The following is a 22,524-nucleotide window of genomic DNA, read 5'->3' on the forward strand; positions in this document are numbered from 1 at the left end:
GGCAATTTCCCCTTAGGATAGTGAGTGTTTTGTTGGGAACCTTAAATGAGGTCATCCAAACACTCTTAGGATCCGCCTAGTTTGCATTTCTTGCACTTTAATTTCTTGCTTATTTTCATAGCTTATTTCCTTTACCCTCCATTGTCAAACCGCCTAGATAGCTTGCCTTTTACCAATTAGTTTTTACCTTATCTTTCACCCCTCTTTTAGTGTTATTTTGGCTAGTTTCAACCATAGTTTCTTTTACCTTTTGTTTTCAAACCCCCAACAAGAAAGAACCATAACTTAGGAACCAACATGAGTCTTCATTCTTCATCTAGTGTTAATGGTGAGGGTTCTACTCCTAAGGACCCCTTGTATAAGATATTAGATGAGTTGAGATCCCTTAAGTTGTGGAAAGAAAAACAAGAGAGAAAAGAAAAAGGTAAAAAAAGAGTGGAAGAAATAAGTCAAGATGAAAGAGAGAAAATAAGAGAGGAAGAAAGAAGAAAAATAATGAAAGAAATGAAAAGAGAAAAACATGCCTCCTATAGTAGTCATGACTCTTGCAAGAGTTTAAGTGAAGAACTTAGCGACTATTATAGAGGGCGTCATAGTTCACATACTAAACATCACTCCCAAAGAAGAGAAAAGGATAGAAGGCCTCACGAGGTTAACATTAGCCTCCCATATTTCCACGGAAAAGATAATGTTGAGGCCTACTTAGATTGGGAAATGAAGGTTGAACAACTCTTTGCTTGCCATCATATTAGCGAAGAGAGAAAAGTTCCATTGGCTACCCTTAGCTTTCAAGGGTATGCCCTCTATTGGTGGACTTCCCTTGTTAAAGAACGAAGGATTCATGGGGATCCTCCAGTAGAGTATTGGAATGATCTTAAGAGTGCCCTTAGGAAGAGGCACATTCCCTCCTACTATGAAAGGGAGCTTATGGACAAGCTCCAAAGGCTTAGACAAGGGAGTATGAGTGTTGAAGAATATAGACAACAAATGGAACTACTCCTTTTAAGAGCTGGACTTAGGGAGGATGATAGTGCATGTATGTCAAAACCCTTAGTGTATAATTTTCCTTGATGTGTGAGGTATATTGTCAAGTGAGAATTCTTTTGATAGTTGAGAACTATATATCTAGGGCATACAATCATATATGGATAGTTGAAATTACAAGTTAGTTAGTGATCATATGATCACTTACAAAAGTCATGCATTTTTCTCTGGGTGTGGAGGGGGGGGGGGGTGCGTGTGTCAAGGTGTTGATTAGTGTGACACCTTCTACCCCTCACATATATGTACTAATAATAAAAGTAAGAAATCAAAATTAATTAAAAGCTTTTTTTAAAATACATTTAAATACAAGCCTTTCAAAATGATAAAAGGCTCACATTCACTATTCTAACATCATAATAAAACTTGTCCAAATAAATAATAAATCATCTCGACTCAAAACAAGGTCGTCCAAGACTTCATGCAACTAATATAGAACCTATATGTAACACCCTGATATATATATCTATATATTATTAGTAATTATGTTTGATGTTTGATTATTTGTTGCATTATTTTCATCCGTAATTATTTTTAAGGAAGTTAATTTTGTTAATAGAGGGGTGTGGATAGATAAGGATCTAGATTCTCAAAGAAGCCTCTTGAGAAAGCTTCTAAAAGAAGCCATGAAGAAGCTTCTGGAGGAAGCCTCTTAATGAAGCTTCTAGAGAAAGCTACATGAAGCTGTCTCGGTAAGAACGCTGCCCAGCCTTCGTTAACCGTTGGATCTTCTCGAAATTTGTTCTGCAACTTCACAAGACACTTGTCCATGATCTGACCGTTGGGATCTTTACGAAGATGTCTGGAGTGTGATAGAAGCTTCCATTCTCGAGAGCATCTCTTATTTAAGCATTTCAGCCTTTGCTTTCGTGTAGCATAGGAAAAATGCCATTTCTTCTTCTTTCTTTCTTCCAAAGCCATTTCTAAAGTTCCAAGTACTTTCTCCATCACCCATAGCCACCATTAGCCACCACAAACCATCGTTGTTCTCCACACCGAGAGGAACCCTTCAACCAAAGCGGAATCTTCCAACTTGGCTTGCAGTTTTGGTAGAGAACGAAACCCTAATCTGACCTTTCGTTTTCTTTCGAGGTAACCATGGTTCTATGCTTGTTTCTTGTTAGTTTCATCTTGTCTTTGCATCTTTTCTGACTTTGGAACCTCCATTGTATGTCTTATGCTTCCTTTGAAAACCTTAGAGAAAGAGACTTTGTAAACGTTATCCTTTCATGAAATGCATGTTATTTTCGTAACCTACACTGAACCCCGGTCACATTGGCGTGGTCAGAATTTCCAAATGATGTTCCTTTGTAAAACCCAAAATGCTCTCAGCTCTTTCATGTAGTGATGTGGGTGTTTGACCCATAGCACTGTTACTAGCTTTGTTTTATGAAATCCATACTAAGTCTCCTTCGAAAGGCATAGTAGAGGCTTGCATGGAATTGACGAGCAAGGACGAAAAGGAATCTTCAAGTGACGCGACGAGGAATCCGCAGGGTAGCTCACGATAGGTAAGGGGAGTTTATTATAAAATTTACCATTTTAACACCATAGTTAGGGTCAGGGAACCTAGTTATGAGGATATCTGCCTGTCCCTATTGCATGCTGATTTTTCTTCAAAGAAAATTACGTTTTAACTAATGGGATGTGATATATATATGTATTGTGATGAATGATATTGTTTTGGTTGTTTGAAATGTGTTGTTTGAAGACCGTGCGTGTGGAAATGATATTGTTGTGTTTGTTTGAATTGTTGTTGATGTTGCTATTGAGGATTTTAATTGATATGTGATGATAATGATAATTATGATGATATTGATTTGAGATGATGTTGTTAATAAAGACCATGTCAACATGAATTGTTATTATTGATGAATATGTGAATATGAAATGAGGTTGTTGTTGTTGTTGATAACGTCATTGAGATGAGATGATATTTATGTTGTGAATGACATGGAAATGCGATTTGTTGATTGATGTTGGAAATGCATTGGCATGTGCATGTTGTGTATGTTCGTGGGGGGCACTGTGCACTGACCTTTCAAGGTCTTTGGAACTAGCTTTTGGCCACATTCATACGTTGGATGTTGTGTATGATCGTGGGGGCCACTGTGCACTGACCTTCCAGGGTCTTTGGCACTAGCTTTTGGCCACGATCATACGTCGTATGAAGTGTATGTCATAAGGGGTAGAGTGCACTGACCTTGTCGGATGGTCCAGACGTGGGTAACTAGCAAGGTTAGAGAATCTAAGTATTTCTGAGGGGATGCTTAGGCGCTTTAACTGGTCCATGGTCTTTGGCACTTACTTTTGGCCGTGATCATAACTCATACGACACAGGAAATAGAGTAATTGAGGCCAAGTGTACTTTGTACTAGGGGGCTGTCACCTAGTAGGGAACACCTTTGGGCTCCCAGGCTGATCACCTATGGGAGGGGGGCTGTTACGTGCACAACTGGGTGGTCTCGACAAACTCAGCACAGTTCCCTAAGTGAGAGTGTCGTGTAGACACGCTTAGGCTATTTCTTGATATTTGGTTGTTGTTGGTACGTACCACATTGCATCTAAGTGTTGAGTCAGGTGCATGCATCATTCTGTGCAGTCTTGATTGGGTCCGTGGATGGATGATGAGTAATTGTTGGATGTGAATGATAAATATTTGTTGGATATGAGTGTTGAAAAATGATTGTTGTGTATGCTTATCATGTTTGCCTATGTTCCTTGCTAATTGTGGTTATTTGGAATTGGTATTGGTTCTTTTATAATAAACTCACCCTTGCAATTTTGTATCGTGTGGTTGATCTGTGATGATCACGAACCTTGTTCGTGGGAGCAGAATGACAGTGGCAGGGTGTAGGGAGTAAGATTCTGGTGAGGAGCCGCCGAGCCGACGTGATGACGTTGGCGTTATTTTGGGAGAGAGTTGTGTTTTGTAATCAACTCCTCCGCAGTTGGTTTTTAAGTTTTATTTTGTTGAGTTAAAGATGTAAAACTGGAATTTTAATTATATATATATATATATATATATATATGAACATATTTAATTTTCGTTATGTGTATGACAGTACTGAATTATTGTTTCTATGTAATTATGCATATTCACTTAAGTAATGGCGTGTTGTTGGATGAATTTACGTTGTGACAAAATCACTTCTATTTTCATAATAAAAAATTAAGGGAGTTCTTTTTATAAAAATTGAAATTATCGAATATTAGAGTGTGGATACCGTAGCGACGAGGCGGGTCGTTACACTATATCCCAATGTCACATCCTATCAGAGCATTGTGTTCCCATGTCTTCTAGCATGAGGTTCTTCATAGTCATCCACCTAATCATCTGCTCCCACGAGCACAAAGTTTGAGATCATCACAGGATCCAAACACAAATAGCACACGGGGAGTGAGTTATCACATTCCTAACTAATAGAGAGAAAACAAGACAACATGTAGGTATAAATATCATATAAACAAAATAAAACTTACTTAAACATAGCTCACATCATTTTATCACTTTGTCGTCCAACATCACATCACAACACAACACGTCTCATTCATTCATGTACTCAAGGATCAAAACACAATATTACCAAGTCAATCAATATCGATCAATACACAAGTATTATGCAACATAGACACTAAGACTCAATCATATATGTAATGTGGTACCATGTTAGTGAAAAACCTCGTCGGGTCCCTAGGAGTACATGACAAGACAAACCACACACTAGCAAGTCAGGTCACTCTCACTAGGTAAAATCATAGGGAGACCAGTCAGGTCACTCTCCCTCCTGATTCAGGTCCAACCCAGAAAACATTTTAGCACACAGACTCTATCTATGAACTGTACAAAACACACGACTCCTTAATTATTCTCAAAATAGTTTTATCTTGTTGCGCTTGTGATTAAACTCGTTGGGTCCTCATAGTGGTTCCCATCACAATACTCGTCACGCATTAACTCGTCGCCCTTAAATTATCTTGGCATTAATTCGTCACCCTTAAAGGGTCTTATAGTCGTGCGATTGTACAATTCATAGTTCATAACTCAATGCACACAACATCTCAATCACATACATACTCAATTTATCACATACACTCAAAAGAAGTTTCGTCCTCAAAAAAGAAGTTTCGTCCCTCAGAAATTTGCCAAAAAATCGAGAAAAAAGATATTACGCATATGGTTCTCAATACAAAGTTGTGTGCCCATTTGAAGCATTTTTCTGTGACTTCGATCATAAGACTCCTTTGCACTTAGCAACTAAATCTGGTGATCCTCGTTTACTCAATGATAGTATTTCATAAGTCAAGTCTTCTCACATGAGTAATATTTCAACAATAATAGAATGTGAATGACATACTATTTGGAGTATGGTAATATCATAGGAGACACAAATGACAATTTAAAACAAACAAACATACACAAGAAAATGTGACTGACCACATGGTCGACTCTTTTTCGAACATGGGACGGTTCAAAAAAAAAATGAGTTTCAAGACTCTCGCGCTCTACCAATTCTAGTCCACAAATAACCATCGAGAATACATGATTTGCCTACCCTCGGGTCTAACTCTCTTCCTTCAACACGATCTTTCTCACTTTGGTATACTTGACTCATAACTCTCACTTAGGTTTAAGAAATTGTAACGGTTCCACTCTAAGGTTTCCTACCTGATACTAACTAGGTGCTAATTGAATAAGCAAAACATACCACTTCTCACTTTCGTAAACTTATTCAAACTTAAGGTTTACGCCCTACATAAATTTCACAAGAAAGCTTAAACTTACTCGAGTCATCTTTAACAAGGGTTGAGGTTAATTCAAGGAATCCTAAAACAACTTTTTAGTTCAGCTACTAGTTAAGGGCGTCTCATCTTAATCTTAAGTTTCTTTTCATCTCAAAACAACTTTTTCCCAAAAAGGATTTAAAGTTATCTCTCACCTAGACATAGCATACTTTAAGGGTCATCATCATCTAACTAAAATGCATAACAAAACTCTTACCATGAAATGTGATTCCCAAAGATCTATAACAACCTTATGATAAACCCCATAATCCAACTTAAGTGGAAATACACTAAGCACTAATCATCGAAACCACTACAAGGGCTAACTAAGGGTGGGAGATCCTGTCCATGCATCCCATGAACACACAGGGGACTGATCTTGCCAAGACATGACCAGGTACACGTAAAGACCACGAAAGGTACTAAGGTAGTTATCGGAGCATCCTCAAACTTTTCCCATATTAAGGTAAGGAGAACTAAGATTTATCTCGCTAATCATATAACTATCATCAATAATCCTTTAGGTCACCTACCTTATGCAAGAACACTCACTCTCGAACCCTTCCATGCTTAGCAATTAATGTCTTACTAACTACCTTACACTCTTCTTAAGGTTTCACACTAAATCTCTTTACTATTTTTCACAACTTTTCCAACTACTCTATATTCTTAAATGAGTCTTTACCAATCATCTCCTAGAAACTACGGTTACAATTTTCTATGGGTATTACACTTATAAGATTCTCAATCTTGCACTTAGGTGGTAACTAAGCACATCCTTAAGGAACACAGGTACATGACTTACTAAGTTGACTTTCATCTATAGGTAACAAGGATCATGCCTACTCAAGTATTTTCCTCTCGAAACACCTTAATGTGATTAACAAGAGCAAAGTCTCTCTCTATTCATAATAGAAGTAACAACATGACAGATTATCAAGTAGTTTGACAAGACATGATTGGAAGATGAGCAGCCAATAACAAAATGAACACTCAATTGATTAGGAGACGATAATCAACAACAAATATTCTGAATGAATTCTATAAACGAAAACATGACCACAGTGTAAACCCAGGTGGAGATGTTAACAACTGTTTGATTATGTAAGAAACATCAGTAATCAAAAACTATCTGACGTAGGCTCACAACACAAAGAATGAATTATACTCAAGCTTGCAAGTGTAATCGAATTACTTGACTTCAGCACGCAACACAAGAATAGGTTGCACTAGAATTAGAAGGTACTGTCAAAGAGTATTCTTTATGAAATATATCTCGATATGAGTAATCAAACTATAGAGTATCCACATTGCTAAGAACAAGAAATCACAAACAACCATATTATCTATGCAATTAAGGCAGAACATCATATTACAAGCATACATAGAATTATAATGTTCCTATAACAAGTATATAACATACATATAAGAAGTATGAGTTAAACAGTTAATAAGGTTGTATTAAGGAATTACAAACTTCAACAACTACATTCACGACTACACACAAAATAAAGGGAGTTAAGTAGTCATGCGTTTACACATCAAGAAAGACATACTCATCCAAGGTATATATATACGGTTCAAAAGGTTTTCACAACACTAATCCATACATCAAGAGAGAAATAAGTTTATTAACAACATACATGCAAGAAGATAAGGGCTCATTAAGGGATTCTCCATCAATATCAAGACTACCTGCATCACCTAACAGCTTGCCATAATGTCCAACCGCACTCCACAAATTATAGAGGTGGTCAGTCTCACAACTCATGACTCAACAGTGGATTTATGGTATAGCAAACATTAAGGATGCAAGGCACATACAAACATTATTATCAAGTCTCATTTGCTCATGCAGAAGAAAATACAAATAATAATTCAAGCATCCTCAACAAAAGTACTCATAAGTAACCACACAGAGTGCACACCAGAATATGATAAACACATAACACACTAGCCAAAAGGTTCGACCTGCTCTGATACCACTAAATGTGACACCCTTTACCCAAAACAATTTTATAACTGATTTACAAAGTAGTAAATGATTACCATAGGCATGTAATCGATTACCATTGTCTTGTAACTTTCAAAAATATTGTCAAAATAGTGTAATCGATTACACAATATTTGTAATCGATTACCAGTGATTCTGAACGTTAGATTTCAAACCTCAACATAAAGAGTCACAACCTTTGATAAAATAAATTGTGTAATCGATTACACCATTATGGTAATCGATTACTAGTGATTGGTTTTGAAGAAATTGCCAAGAGTCACAACTTTTAACATGGTTTCTTCAAGAGTTATCAAATGGCTATAAATATGTGACCATGGCACAAATTTCAAGAATTATTCTGAACATCTTTCTAAGAGTTTTTGTTGAACATTTGCTCTTTCAAGAAAAGTTCATTGGGCAAAAAATTGTGTTATTCTATTTTCTTCCTTTCCTCCATTCTTACAAACAAAATTTCAAGAGACCGACTCTTGGTTGTAAAAGTTTTCAAGAGACGGTCTTCTTGGTTCAAGGAACTAGTTTGTTCCTTGGTTGAATCAATAGACACAAAGGAGTAACGTCCTTTGGGGTTCATTGCAAGAAGTGGAATTTGCTTCTTGGTATAATCACTGAACACAAGGGAGAAAGGTCCTTTGGGGTTCATTGCAAGAGGTGGGATTGCCTCTTGGTGTAATCACTGAACACAAAGGATGAAGGTGTTGGATCAAGTGGCCTCGGAATAATTAAGAAGGGGGGTTGAATTAATTATTAATGACCCTTTACTAATTAAAAATCTAATCCTTCTTAGGCTTTTACTATGTTGTTAAGAAAGTAAAGAATAGATAAGAAACTTAACCAAAAGTAAAAGCGATAATTAAAGTGCACAGCAGAAATTAAAGAGTGTAGGGAAGAAGAAGACAAACACAAGAGTTTTATACTGGTTTGGCAGCAACCCGTGCCTACATCCAGTCCCCAAGCGACCTGCGGTCCTTGAGATTTATTTTCAACCTTGTAAAATCCTTTACAAGCAAAGATCCATAAGGGATGTACCCTCCCTTGTTCTCTTTGTATCAACCAAGTGGATGTACCCTCCACTTGAACTGATCCACAAGAGATGTACCCTCTATTGTTCTCAGTTACAACAACCCAAGTAGATGTACCCTCTACTTGTACCACAAAGGATGTACCCTCCAATGTGTTAAGACAAAGTTCTCAGGCGGTTAATCCTTTGAAACTTTGTGAAGGGGAAACAAAAGAATTCTCAGGCGGTTAGTCCTTTGAAATCTTTTGTTTTAGGGAAAGGGAAGAATCAAAAGTATTCTCAGACCGTGTTGTTTTGAATTCTTTGAAAAGGGAGAAGGGAGACACAAAAGAATTCAGGCGGTTAGTCCTTTGTTCTTTTGGAAAAGGGAGAAGAGAGACACAAAAAGAATTCAGGTGGTTAGTTCTTGGCGAATGCTTTTTGGCAAAGGGAGAGGAGAAAGAAAAAGATGAATAACACACTTTTATTTTCAAGGTTTGGAAAACCAGAAAACTTAAGAAAGCTTTTGGCAAAGGAAGAAGGAGAAGAAGTTTAAGAAGATGTTCAAAGGTTTTGTGTAAAAGATGTAAAAGTTTGTAATCAGATATCAAAATGCAAATCAAGGTCTTGCTTTTATAAACTCTTTATGTCTGGTCAATGGAAACCATTGGAAGAGTTATAACCTTTAGAAAAACTTGAAAACCATTTGAAGAGTTACATCTTTTGATATTTATTCAAAACTTGTCATTGGTAATCGATTACCAAATCCTTGTAATCGATTACACAAGACATTTTATGAAAGGATGTGACTCTTCACAATTGAATTTGAATTTCAACATTCAAACACACTGGTAATCGATTACCAATATCTTGTAATCGATTACACCATTTTGAAATCAATTGGAACGTTGTAAATTCAGTTAAAAGCTTTTGAAAACAAACTTTGCCACTGGTAATCGATTACAGGAAACAGGTAATCGATTACCAGAGAGTAAAAACTCTGGTAACTTAGAAAATTTTGTGAAAACTCTTTTGAAAAACAAAATTGTGCTATGTTTGTTTTTTGAAAAATCTTTTCAATACTTCCCTTGTGAAGTCTTCTTGATTTCTTCTCTTGAAACTTGAATTCATCTTTTCTTGAATCTTGAAATCAAACTTCTCTTGAACTTGTTGACTTAATCTTGAAATCATTCTTTGGGCTTTTTGTCATCATCTTTGTCATTATCAAAACTTCTTGAATCAGCTTGATTCATCATCATGAAGCTTGCTTCTACAGAAGGTCCTTTGAGGTTCATTGCAAGAAGTGGAATTTGCTTCTTGGTGTAAACACTGAACACAAAGGAGAAAAGTCCTTTGTGGTTCATTGCTTGTAAAGGGATTTTACAAGGTTAGTGAAAATGCTCAAGTAGAATTTGCTTGAGGACTGGATGTAGGCACAGGTTATGGCCAAACCAGTATAAATCCGGTTTTGCATTCTCTCTTTCCTTAATCTCTTTTACTTTCTATTGTGTTTATATTTCTTTAAGTTTACTTCTCCTTATTTTTTATTCGAGTAACTTACAATTAAAGAAATAATTGAATCTAGTGAATATCTAAGAAAGGGAAAATTTTCAATTAGGAATAGTCAACGAAATCTTAATTCAACCCCCCATTCTTAAAATTTTTTAGGCCACTTGTCTAACAGTATTTACTCCCAAGGCCTAAACTCCGAAGAGTCCGTCAGAGCATCTCTCTCCTGATTCAGGTCCAACCCAGAAAAATTTTTAGCACACATATTCTATCTATGAACTGTACAAAACACACAACTCTTCAATTGTTCTCAAAATAGTTTTATCTTATTGTGTTTGTGATTAAACTCTTCAGGTCCCCATAGTGGTTCCTATCACAATACTTGCCACGCATTAACTAGTCGCCCTTAAAGGGTCTTAACATTAACTCGTCACCCTTAAAAGGTCTTATAGTCGTACGATTGTACAATTCATAGTTCATAACTCAATGCACACAACATCACAATGCACACAACATCTCAATCACATACATACTCAATTTATCACATACACTTGATCCCAATCACAATGGTATAATGTCAATTTTACACGTTATCACACCTCATGAATCATATACACTTTACCTATGAACTATGCTATACACACAACTATTCAATTGTTTTCAAAATTATTTTAACTCATCGGGTTCCCACAGTAGATCCCATCACAATACTCGTCGCCCTTAAAGGGTCTTACAATTGTGTGATTTTACAGTTCATAGCTTACAACTCAATACACATGTATTTCATCAATCATCACATGTTCAATTTATCACATAATCACAATTTGAATCACCATTTCATAATCTCAATATAAAAACAAAAGGTTTATCATAACATGGGGAGTATAACCCCTCAAATAATTTCACACAATTATATCAAAATCAATTAATCCAAATCATAGGTAAAAATGAAAACATCAATGACACAAAATTTTATCAACCAATTCGCATCAGGACATTAATATTGTATTTATAATCATAAAGGAAAAATTCAATAATTCAACAAACATTCCAAAATAAACCTTAATTTAATCCTTTAAGGATCTCTACACATGTTCATTCTAACCCCAATTGTGATAAACTCATCTGTTACCTCTAAGCGGGCGAACGTGTGCATTGTGACAACAATAGCAGCATTTCTAACGGTTTCCTGAGATTCTTCAAGTTTTTCCTCCGATTGCTCTGATAGGGTTCCTAATCATCAAAGAGAAAAAGGAATTGAGGCCTCCATTTTGTACTGCTTCGTGCGATTCTGTTTTCTCCCTCCATAAATATTATCTCGCAAATCCCAATAGTGAAGGTATGTGAAAACGAGTTAGGTTTTTTTGAGCATTCGGAGGTGCAGGCCCTAGAATCTTAATGACTCTAGATCTTTTGAGTGATTCTTCACAAACTTGGGTTTATGTTCAATTGTCAAGGCTGAACGCTGGGGATTGTTTCAGGGCCTCAACTCTCAAATTAGTCAAGGATATGATTAGAAATAAAATAAAAATGAAAAGAAAACCGATAGTAGAGATGAATTCTCAAAATGTTATTTTCCTTAGTTAAGGGAACAGTTCCAAGCTTCCAGCTACTCATCATTACTACAATATTTTCTTGGTTTTAGGTCAAAACTACAATCTTATTAAAGACATTAAGAACCTACACAGTACTAGGCCATGTAATACAGGAAGCCAACAAACAATCTCTCACCAAATTGAGCCATATAGGATCCTTTTAGGGCCTGGATCAACAATGTATGAACAAGGAACCTAAATAAGCAAGCGCTAAACTTAGTCAAAAACAATTTACAATAAGGAGTAAGCCTATACCAAGAAATGTTCAAGTTAATATTCGGTAGGTCAAATTAAGAAAATGACATGCCATCACTAGTAAATCATTTTATGATTCAACTTGACTTAGCGGCCATAGAACTACACCAAGTATGCAAGGAAAAACTAGAAGCAAGAAAGTGGGGTGTTATAAAGGAAGTCCCTAGCAAATTTATGCCAAACACATGCTCAAGTTTCAACATAATTTGCAACATCTAATTAAGAGTGCTTTGCTTGTAGTGATTTCTATCTCTAAAGCTACAAAGAACAAGCGCGAGTGAATCAAAACACAAGTTTCAGACATATGTTCACTTAATCAGTTAATTGTAGTGTTGTCAATGCCTGCCACTAGTCTTCATATATTTTGGAGTGACAATTACTGGCTTTCTCATCTAAACAAAGATCTCCTTAGGCTTTATCTTATCCACTAAATGCATAAAAAGTAAAAGTTGCCAAGATTATTGCCTTGCACAGATTATACGTAACATATACAAAAAATATATGTGAAGTTTCTGGAAGATACATAACAGCATGCAAACAATATAGGAATAACAGGGGAGAAGGAATTGAAAACAATAACACACGAGAAAGGCAGAAAGCTATCTGTTAGGAGCCAAAATAGGAACGGTAAAACTCAAGTAATGTTGATACTGAATTGGAACAATATCAGAGGTATAAACCTCTTTTACAATGTTGCAATCCAAGAAAATATAAAAAGAAAAATAGGGTAATGGCTTATAGCTGGAGACTAGCTCCTTACAAGATGAAAGATAGAAAACAAACAATAACAGAAATTAGAGAACCCCTTTCCTGAGGCAGAACTTCACTCAGCCTAGCCAATATTGATATTTGATACTAATTTTTTGATACCCCTTATTCGATTGCCACAACTACACCCATTAGATAACCTTCTCTCTCCTCCCTCTCTCCCCTTGCCACCTGTCATTTTCTGTTATATTCTCTCTCCTTCTACCACATTAGCATGTTCCACTCCTCACTTCTTCCTCTATGGGTCTAATTTCTCTTCCCTGCCACTACCACACTCATTCATGATTGGCCTGTGACTATCATATTATAGGTGTTACAAGCATTGAATTTTATGTTGCAAACTTACAATCTGAGAACTCAGAAAGACCGAACTTTAGCCAGCAATGCAGAGGTACTATACATGCTTAAGGCTTTTCAAAAATGCATTTTGAGCTCTTCCTATTTTGAAATTACCAAAATGCTTTTCAAAAAGATTGTATCTAGATCTACCATGAAACTAATTCTATGAAATTTCAGATGTGAAATTGAATGACAATATAACAGCTAAATCTTAGCCTTAAGTGAATGCAACATACAACACTAGCAAACAAAACCACTTCAGATTCTTCAGTCTAGTATGTGTCCTTTTTTCTTCGGTAGTTTTGTTCTTTAAGGATGATCCAGACTGTTGTAATACATACCATGCAAAAACTTCAAAGACAACATAAACTGATTGCCACTAAAAGATATTTGTTCTCATTTCAAAAGAACTCAAATAAAAACTAGTTTTCTGTTGCAGTCTCAATTCAGTTGTAAACAGAATATTTTACTCATCAGCATTCTCCAACAAAAAAATAATAAATTTTTTGTCTCAGACACATTGCTCCCCATAGTGTAGTTTCATAAAAAAAAAAAACATCGATGACATGGATGGAAGAGAGTCTCACTGTATCATGGAAAAAACAGAAGCATAAAATAAGTAAAACTGAATAATATGGAAAAAACTCTACCCGAAGATTTAATCAATTCTACGTTGTGGAGAGTTTTGAAGTAGGTACTCCACTGCCCTCTTTAGTTGCTCAAAAGATATATCTGCAGATGGTTGGTTCTCCAAAATCAATGACTTCAATTGAACACAGCAGGGAGGCTGAGTACTCACCGAAGCAGGATTTGATATATCCTACACAATTAGAGTGAATAGGAGGCATATTATAATTGACATTCTTAATTGCAAGATTGAGTATCGGCTAAAAATTTGACACAAGAACACCCATCTTATGAGCATTATGAAAAAAATAAAAGATGTAAAGAGGAGAAAGCATAGTAACTAACCCGTAGTATTGTCAGAAGGGTACCCGAATAGAGCCTCAGTATCTTTACATTGGTGAGAACTTGCAGCCAGCTTATGATGAGTAAGTCTGTATTCGGAAAAAGTGTATAACCAAGGGTGTCAATGGTTACTTCTTCAAGGAAAGAAAGATTGCATGCGGAGGAGATTGTGTGATTATTATGACCCGTGACTGTGAGAGAACTAAGGTTTGGAGTAGAAAGCACAATTTTGTAAGCTCCTCCTTCAAAACTACCACTTATGGTCAAACTAGAGAGGCTAGAATTTGATATAGAGAGGAATTTTGCATCTTTATGCAACGAACAACCATCAAGTATCAAAGTATTCAGCACATTACAGGTAGAAAACGGCTCAGCATAGTCATTGTCCCTTGCAGTAAAAGAGACAGCCTCAAGTTGCAAGCTTTTTAATGCTGGCATGTTCAGAGATCCTGGAAGTGCTACAATCGAGGTGTCAAAAGAATTAAATGAAAGCTTCAGAAATGTCAAGGACTCACAGGAAAAGATGTAGGGGCGAAACTCGAAACTCTGTCTGAAGCTTAAATTTAGAGATACTGTAAACTGCTGAACATTGTGCAGCACAGCATATTTCATAAGCCTATTGAAGAGCTTGGGCTCTGCCATACCGCGACGCGTGAATTCAAGATTTAGCAGGGAAACTGAACCATCTCGGCCAGACAGAACGCGAGACACAAATTTGTTGAATTTGACAACATTGTTAAAGAGGGTTGTATTGAATCCAAGATAAGTTAGACGCTTCCAAAGGTCCTTCCATCTTTTAGACAAGACACAAGTTTGTACAGCATATTTTGTGTCCATAAATTCCATTATGTGGAGCACAACACAGTCAGGCAACTCACTCAGCCTGTCCCTTTCCTCTTCTCTGTCACTTCTGCTTCGCTTCTGTTGTCTCTTATCTGTCGTCATCTTCAACATTCCCTCAGTTTCTTTTCCTTCCATTGATACCTGACCAAAGAAACGTTTGACAAATATTTCACATACTATAGATTAAGATCATAGCAGATATTCATAACCTCTGAAATATTCCATTTTTTAAGGTTTAAATGTTTAATTACAGTTTGGTTCTTTAAATTTTAATCTGAGATTTTGGTTCCTTATATTTTGTTGCCCTTTTGTTTTAAGTTGGTGTTTTTTAACTTCGGTTTCTGTAAATTTGTGTGTTTTTAATTTTGATTTATGTAAGTTTTTTTTTTTTGCTCATTTTTAGCTATGTATGTAAGTTTGTGCTTTTTTCAATTTTAATCCTTTAATATTTTAATATTTCTTCATTTTTTTAGTCTTTGTAAGTTCACACTAAAATTGAAAAAAAAAAATCAAACTTAGAGGGACCAAATTGAAAAATTACAAACTTATATGAACTAAAAATGAGCAAAACAAATTCCATGCACAAAAACTGAAAAAAAAAAAAAGTAAACTTATGGGAACTGGAAATAAATAAAAAAACTTAGAGACACTAAAATTTTTTTAAAAAAAATGCGAACTTATGAGGACAAAACCACATTTAAACCTATTTTTCAACTGAATTACATTGTCTATTAATATTGATACCCTTTGTGTTTTTATTGGGATCTTGTTACATCAATCTCATTTAAATGAATTTGACATCACACTTTAACTCCAAAATCTTAATATTACAATAACCCCCCCCCCCCCCCTTTTCAATTGTGATTCTCTTCCACATAGTAGTTTCCCCCTTGAGTGGAAGTCATTTTCAATTCAAGGGATCCCCATGTTCATGGATTCATTTTCGTCTTCTTCACTTGTTCAAGCCAATCACTAAGTCAAATCATCGACTCTAATACCAATTGTTGGGAAATCCGAGGGGGTATTAGGGATATTTACACTAAAGGGCCATGAGTAACCATATAAATTAACTTGACACTATGCTTTAACCTAAAATCTTAAGGTTCATACTTATGGGTCTTTTCTTCACATATATGATGCTCAACATTCTAATTCTTATACGATGTGAGACTTCACCTCACACTTGTACTTTAAGAATCTTCTCGTCAAGTGTGAGTTTCTTTCACATGGTAATTTTCCTCTCAAGTGGAAGAAATTTAAAATCCATAAGTAGTACCCAAAGGTAACCCATAGAGCTTGCTTAACCATGACTGCCCAGACTTGCCTAGTCATTGCTGCAAAAATGCTCTAGTACCCCAAAGAGAAAAATTAAAGAAAACTCACCCACAACTTAATGTTGCATTTGTGCGAAGGAGAAGATGGAAATGGAACAAAAATGTTAGCTACACATTGTGTATGCATCAAACTCAAACACAAAAACAAAAATAAGGAAAGAAAAAATACGTACCCACACCTGACGATTGTGATTCCTAAAATGAAGAACAACAAAAACCTTTGAATATAACTGAAAGGTACAAACATTAGGGGCAATCCAGAAAACTTAGCAACCGAAATTGTTCTTCAAATGAAGAAGATAAACAAACTTCTAATAATTAAGTTTTGTCAAAGGTAAAAACGAAAAAGAAAAAAGAAGAAGCTTACCCATCACACTACCTTTAGATTTGTTGAAGAAGATGGAAATCGCAAAAGGAGGAAAAGAAGAAGGCATAAGAGTTGGTGACTAGATGTCGAGGATTTAAGGGATTTTCTAGAAAAGGAAAAGGAAAAATGACAGAAGAAAAATCATTCTTCTCACTATGACCGACAACGACAATAACTTGATAGTTAGGGTTTGGCCAAGGTGCTATTTTCTGGAATTTTTTTTGGGGGAAATGAATAATAGAATGTGAGAAACGTTTTAATCGATTTAATTTTTCAAGCTGCAGCCCTGACAAGCCAAAAATCGCATTAGAGTCGGTGACCAAAGGAGGTTTTTTGAGGTGTTGTCTGAAAGATTTTGGAAGAAGAGAGAAAAGAATAAACTAAATGGAGAATAAAGAAAAAAACTGATCAAAACTAATAAAAAACGAGAACAAATAGGACAAACTTAGATATTTAGATGCTAGTTTAGGCAGCTTTTATAAGAAGTTGACATGTGTCCTTATTGGAGCCATTTTAATCAAAGTAACTTATTGATTGACTGAATGAAGTAATTGATAATTAATGATAGGCGGCAAAGTTGGATCCATGTGTGAGCTAGACCTTTTTTACAAAATATTTTCAAGTTTATGAATAATATAAAACAAGGTTACAAATTAAGTTTGTTGTGTCACAATTAGAAAGGAAGTGAAATATATGAGATCCTACATAATTAGAGTGAATTGAGGAATGCAAAAATTGACATACAAACAAAAATATGTTATGGGCATTAAGAAAAATTATAAAGGCAATGACGGATATGGAAAATCCTCCCTTGAGATCCTTTATGTATATATAAGAATTAAAAAAAAGAAAAAATAAAAATAAAAATAATAATAAAGAAACATATATAAGAAAATAGATTTTTGAGTTTATATATACTTAATTTTCTTTTAGTAATAGATCGTATATCTAGTTTTACACATGAAATTAATAACAAATATTTTTGTTAAACTTATTATTCATTAAATAATTATTTATTAAATTTTAAATATTTAAATAAATATGTAAAAAAATTGATCTCACGTTATGGTTTGTGATTATGGGAAACAATTGTGAATTGTGATTTGTGATGATGAAGACTAAGAACTTGTCACAACGGTGTAGGGCTTTGCTCGTCTGCAATGAGATTATGGTACTCGACCAAGAACCTATCGAAGGGGACACAATAGGCAATGGTGTCAGAAAATCATGGTAATATTCGACAAGACATTTTAGTTAATTTTTAGTTTTTTTATTAATTAGTTGAAAAACTCATTTGATAGTTCAATAGATAAGTTTTTTTTAATAGTTTCTCAATAACTTCCAACATTTTTTGAAACTTTACTTGAAGTATCTTTTTTTAAAAATGCTAGCTTCTAGCTTCTAATTTCTATTTTTTTCATTTTTATCCTTAATATATTTATCAAATTTTTTGTTTATCCATTTTAAATAAATTATGAATTTATTTTTTTCTAGTAATTTTACAATTTTTAGCTATTTTAACAACTAGTTTCGCAGAATATTTTTAAATTAATAAGGTATCTTTTTAGTTTTCAACTAGCTTTCGAGCTTTCAACTAATTTTGTCAAACATAGTCCATGAAAATAGTATGTTTGAATTAGAGTATCAAATTAAACCTAAAAAATAAACTAAAAGACCAAAATAGACATTAAATAAATTCTTAATGATAAATTACAATAATAGTTTATGAATGTATAAGGATTTTATTATCTCCTTTTCATTCTAATTTTTTAATAACGTTCTCGAGCATTCTATTTTACAAGTAACAAAATTCTTTTCAAAAAGATGATATCTAATTCTACAGTGAAACTAAACCTAAGAAATTTTAGATGTGAAGTTGAACATGAAAAATGGCTAAATATCATCTTTAACCAATCATCTAGAATAAAGAATTTACAATGACAATGCAATAGACAACACTAACAAAGTCAGTTTGGATTCTTCAGTTTATTACTTGATCTTTTCTTCCACTACTACAAAACATAGTTTTTACGATGGTGATTCGACCATGGTTATATCAAAACCGTTGTCATTTTGAAGGTGGTGACATTTTTGTAATTAGTGTGACTTTTTCAATGATGGTTTTTGAAAAATCGTCTTTGAAATTGGTAATCGATGGCAATTTTGGTACGACCCATCATTGAAATTGACAATTCAAATTCTTTGCAAAGTGAAGTATTTTTTTCTCATGCGTGGTTTTAACCTCTGAGTTCATCTCACTCATACCTCACCTTCTTTGTTCCCTCTGTCTCTCCGACTTAGTCACACCCTAAAAAGTGCGACACCCTCTACCCCTCACATATATACTAACAAAGGAATAAAAATTCAAATATTAATTAAAAGTATTTTTTTTACATTTTTAAATACAAGCCTTTCAAAGGGATAAAAGGCTCACATTCACTTTCTTCTACATGATATTCAAACTTGTACAAATAAATAATAAAGTCATCTCGGTTCAAACAAGATCGTCTAAGACTTCATACAATTAATATAAAACCCTATATCCCAATGCCACATCCTATCAGAGCGTTGTGTCTTGACGTCCTTCAGCACAAGGTTCCTTAAAGCAATTCACCTAGTCATCTGCTCCCCCGAACACAAGTTCAAGATCATCACAGGATCCAAACAAAAACAACACACATCAATTTCACAGCAATTTCTCATTAGGACATCAACTGATTCATCAAACAAATATAATTCACCGTAATAATTATAAGGATAAAATGAAAATTGCAAAAACACCCCAAAAACTCATTTCAATTGATACTCTAAGGATCCCTACACATGTTCTCACTAATCCTCAATTGTGAATAACTCATCCCTTACCTCTAAGCGAACTCACGTGTCTTCCGATAGCAATAGCGGCATCTCTAGCGCTTTCTTGAGATTCCTCCAATTTTTCCTCCGACTGCTCCGATAGAGTTCCCAAACGTCAGAGAGACGGAGAAGGGATTGAAACCTCCACTTGTACTGTCTTCATGCGATTCCTTTTCTCCCTCCACGAATATTATCTCGCAAATCCCAACAGTGAAAGTGTGCGCAATTGCATTTCGTAGAACATATCCAACTTTCATGAAAATCCAACGGTTGATGAAATCGGGATTGTAGTTTTACTGAAACTGTTTTGGGTTTCTGCGGGAAAAGAGAAAGCTACGGTGCGAGGGGTATTTCTCTTAGCTCCTACATGATTTGCAATTCCCAACGGTGAGAATGCTCGATATTGGGTTGCGAACGTGCTGCTAAAATTTCATGACGATCCAACGGTGAATGATTATGAGATCATCGTTTTTCTGAGACGGGTTACGTAGACTGTGGGAAAAAGAAAGAGTCTTGAGAGGAGAAAAGAGAAAAACGAAAATGAAGCGAAGAGGAAGACACCTGACTTAACATAGCTATTTATACCTAGGGTGCTCAGCCTATTATTTGCTCTATATTTATTTATTTATTTTCTCTATATTTATTTATTTATTTATTTTTACAAAAAAATGGGATGTTACAAAAAACGTCTATGTCGAAGTTGTCCAGTGTTGTTTTCAAAGCTCATGTGTGTTATCGTCGTCATCATTGCATGCCCTCGCCCTCACAATAGCTTCACTCTCTCATCGTTTGTAAGGTTCATTTTCCCTCGCTCATAATTTGTGTTAATGACATGTTTGTCTGTGTGTGCTTGGTTGGAACATATGTAGAACACCGTTGAACTTTTCTTTAGATGATGATTTGGAATGTTGTACTTTGGTCCCTATATATGGTCGTTTTGGAATGGAATTAAGTTTTTAGAATGGTAGGTGTGACTTCATTATGATGATGGATTTGAGGTTAGCTCATGGTGCTTCTAGAAGATTCAAGCTTTTAATTAAGCAAAGTCAAAATTGAAAACCTTAAAAATGAAATTTCCCAAATCTGAATGGAATCATGTGCCCTAACCCACATCGCAGTTATCGTCGTTTTATTCATCGTCCTTCTTCGTCAGCAGCTAAGGCATCACATCCATCTATTAATATCGAAAGAGCAAAAGAAATCAAGAGAAAAATTGGGGAAGCGAAAAAGAGAGAAAATGAAAGGTAGAGTGAGGGAGATGGAGTGTTTGGGTTAGGTCTAGTGAATTGTGATGTTGGATCGATTGTTTGGGTTCGAAGAAGGAATAGTTCATGGTGGCCAGGTCAAATACTTGGCCTTGATCACCTTTCTACTTCTCATCTTACTTCTCCTCATTCAGGAACTCCCGTTAAGTTTAATAGAAAGGAAGTTTCCAACAAGTAATTGTCTTTTTTTTCCTTTTATTACATTTATTATTCTTATTCAATAATTCATATCACACTTTCTTGATTATTATAGTGCTCCTTTGTTTTAGTTTAGCCACTAGCAATTAAGTTAAAGTTTATGTGATTGTGAGTGCGAGTATATAGTTATTGAATGGTGCCAACTCTATGTGAGTTAGAAAGTTATAGAGACTTGTTCTTATGATATCCAGTGTTGATGCATGTCATTAGTATTTTTTTATTTTCCTTGTTTGCGTTGGTATTATTTTTAACAGAGATTGGAACAATTTGAGAAATCCAAGCATGTGAAGGCATTCTGATGTGGTGAATTTGATGGATGTATTGAAAGGGCGGAGTCCACCCAGGGTATGCTATTAAAGAAAAAAAGAGAAATATACACGTAGAGAAGATGTCATTCTTCATGCTCTTCAACTCGAGAGGCAAATGTTAAAGAAGCAAGAAAAAATAGGTGATGCTTCTGACCAGATCAATTATAGATCATATAATATACTGTTAAGAAAGGCGTATTCATGTATCTAGACATTAAGAAATGACAATGAAAAAACAAAATCATATGCAACATCTGGGTAAAGAGGTTTGGGCCTAATATTTCCTTTTCAGATGCTTGTTCTCATTTTCTATTGATCTAGATGTTTATTAGAAATTAATAGTTGATGATAGTGCTCTAACTCTAGCAAGTGATGGGTCTTTGCATTGGAAGTACAATTCAGGCTAATGGCCAACTTATTATTTAGATGGAAGAAAAAGTAGATGTTAGATAGAGCAAAAAATATTTAATGCCTGTATTTTTTTTTTTTTTTTTTTGGATTGGGGCAAGTTGGTGTAACACACCAATTAGAAGGAGACTCTTGTTAATGTTGCAATGTCGGCTTCCCAATTTGGAGGGGAGTGTGCTTATTGCAACTCTTTGGCTGATGAAGAGAGTTAATATGCTTTTATGGATGTTGTTGAATCTGATTCTCTTGAAATTGGTTCTACTAATGTTGATTCAGATTCCTCTGAAATGGAACTTGACATGGGAGATGAGATGACTACACTTTCAAGTTTAGTTTCTATCATGCATATCTTTTGTATAATTATAATCTAATGGTCACAACTTGAAAATGCTAAAAAATAAAAGGCATTTGATTGTTGGTTCCAGTGGTCTACTTATTATTCCCAATATTTATTTATTTGAGGTAATTTACGTCCCATACACTTCATTATATTTCTTGTGGTGAAAGTAGGATTAGTTTTCCTTGTTACATTATTGCATGGATGCTGAATAATATCCAAGATTTGATTTTTAACTAAGTCCAATGGCATGTAATCCATGTACATGACATCACCTAGTGGGATAAGTCTATTGTTGTGATTGTTGTTGTTGTTGTTGTTGTTGTTGTTGTT

At 35.0% G+C, this 22,524-nt stretch overlaps 1 protein-coding gene across 1 annotated transcript; it reads right to left on the reverse strand.

Moving 5' to 3' along the window:
• Positions 1–13,878: 13,878 nt before the first annotated feature.
• On the reverse strand, positions 13,879–16,677 carry LOC114367617 (putative F-box/LRR-repeat protein At4g15060). Its single transcript, XM_028324802.1, has 3 exons — positions 16,626–16,677; positions 14,279–15,259; positions 13,879–14,126 (listed from the first exon to the last, which is right to left on the reverse strand). Exons 2-3 carry the CDS (start codon positions 15,251–15,253, stop codon positions 13,965–13,967), a joined length of 1,137 nt encoding a protein of 378 aa, XP_028180603.1. The 5' UTR covers positions 15,254–15,259; positions 16,626–16,677; the 3' UTR covers positions 13,879–13,964.
• Positions 16,678–22,524: the final 5,847 nt, after the last annotated feature.

This window comes from Glycine soja, chromosome 9 (assembly GCF_004193775.1).
Source record: "Glycine soja cultivar W05 chromosome 9, ASM419377v2, whole genome shotgun sequence".
NCBI lineage: Eukaryota > Viridiplantae > Streptophyta > Magnoliopsida > Fabales > Fabaceae > Glycine > Glycine soja.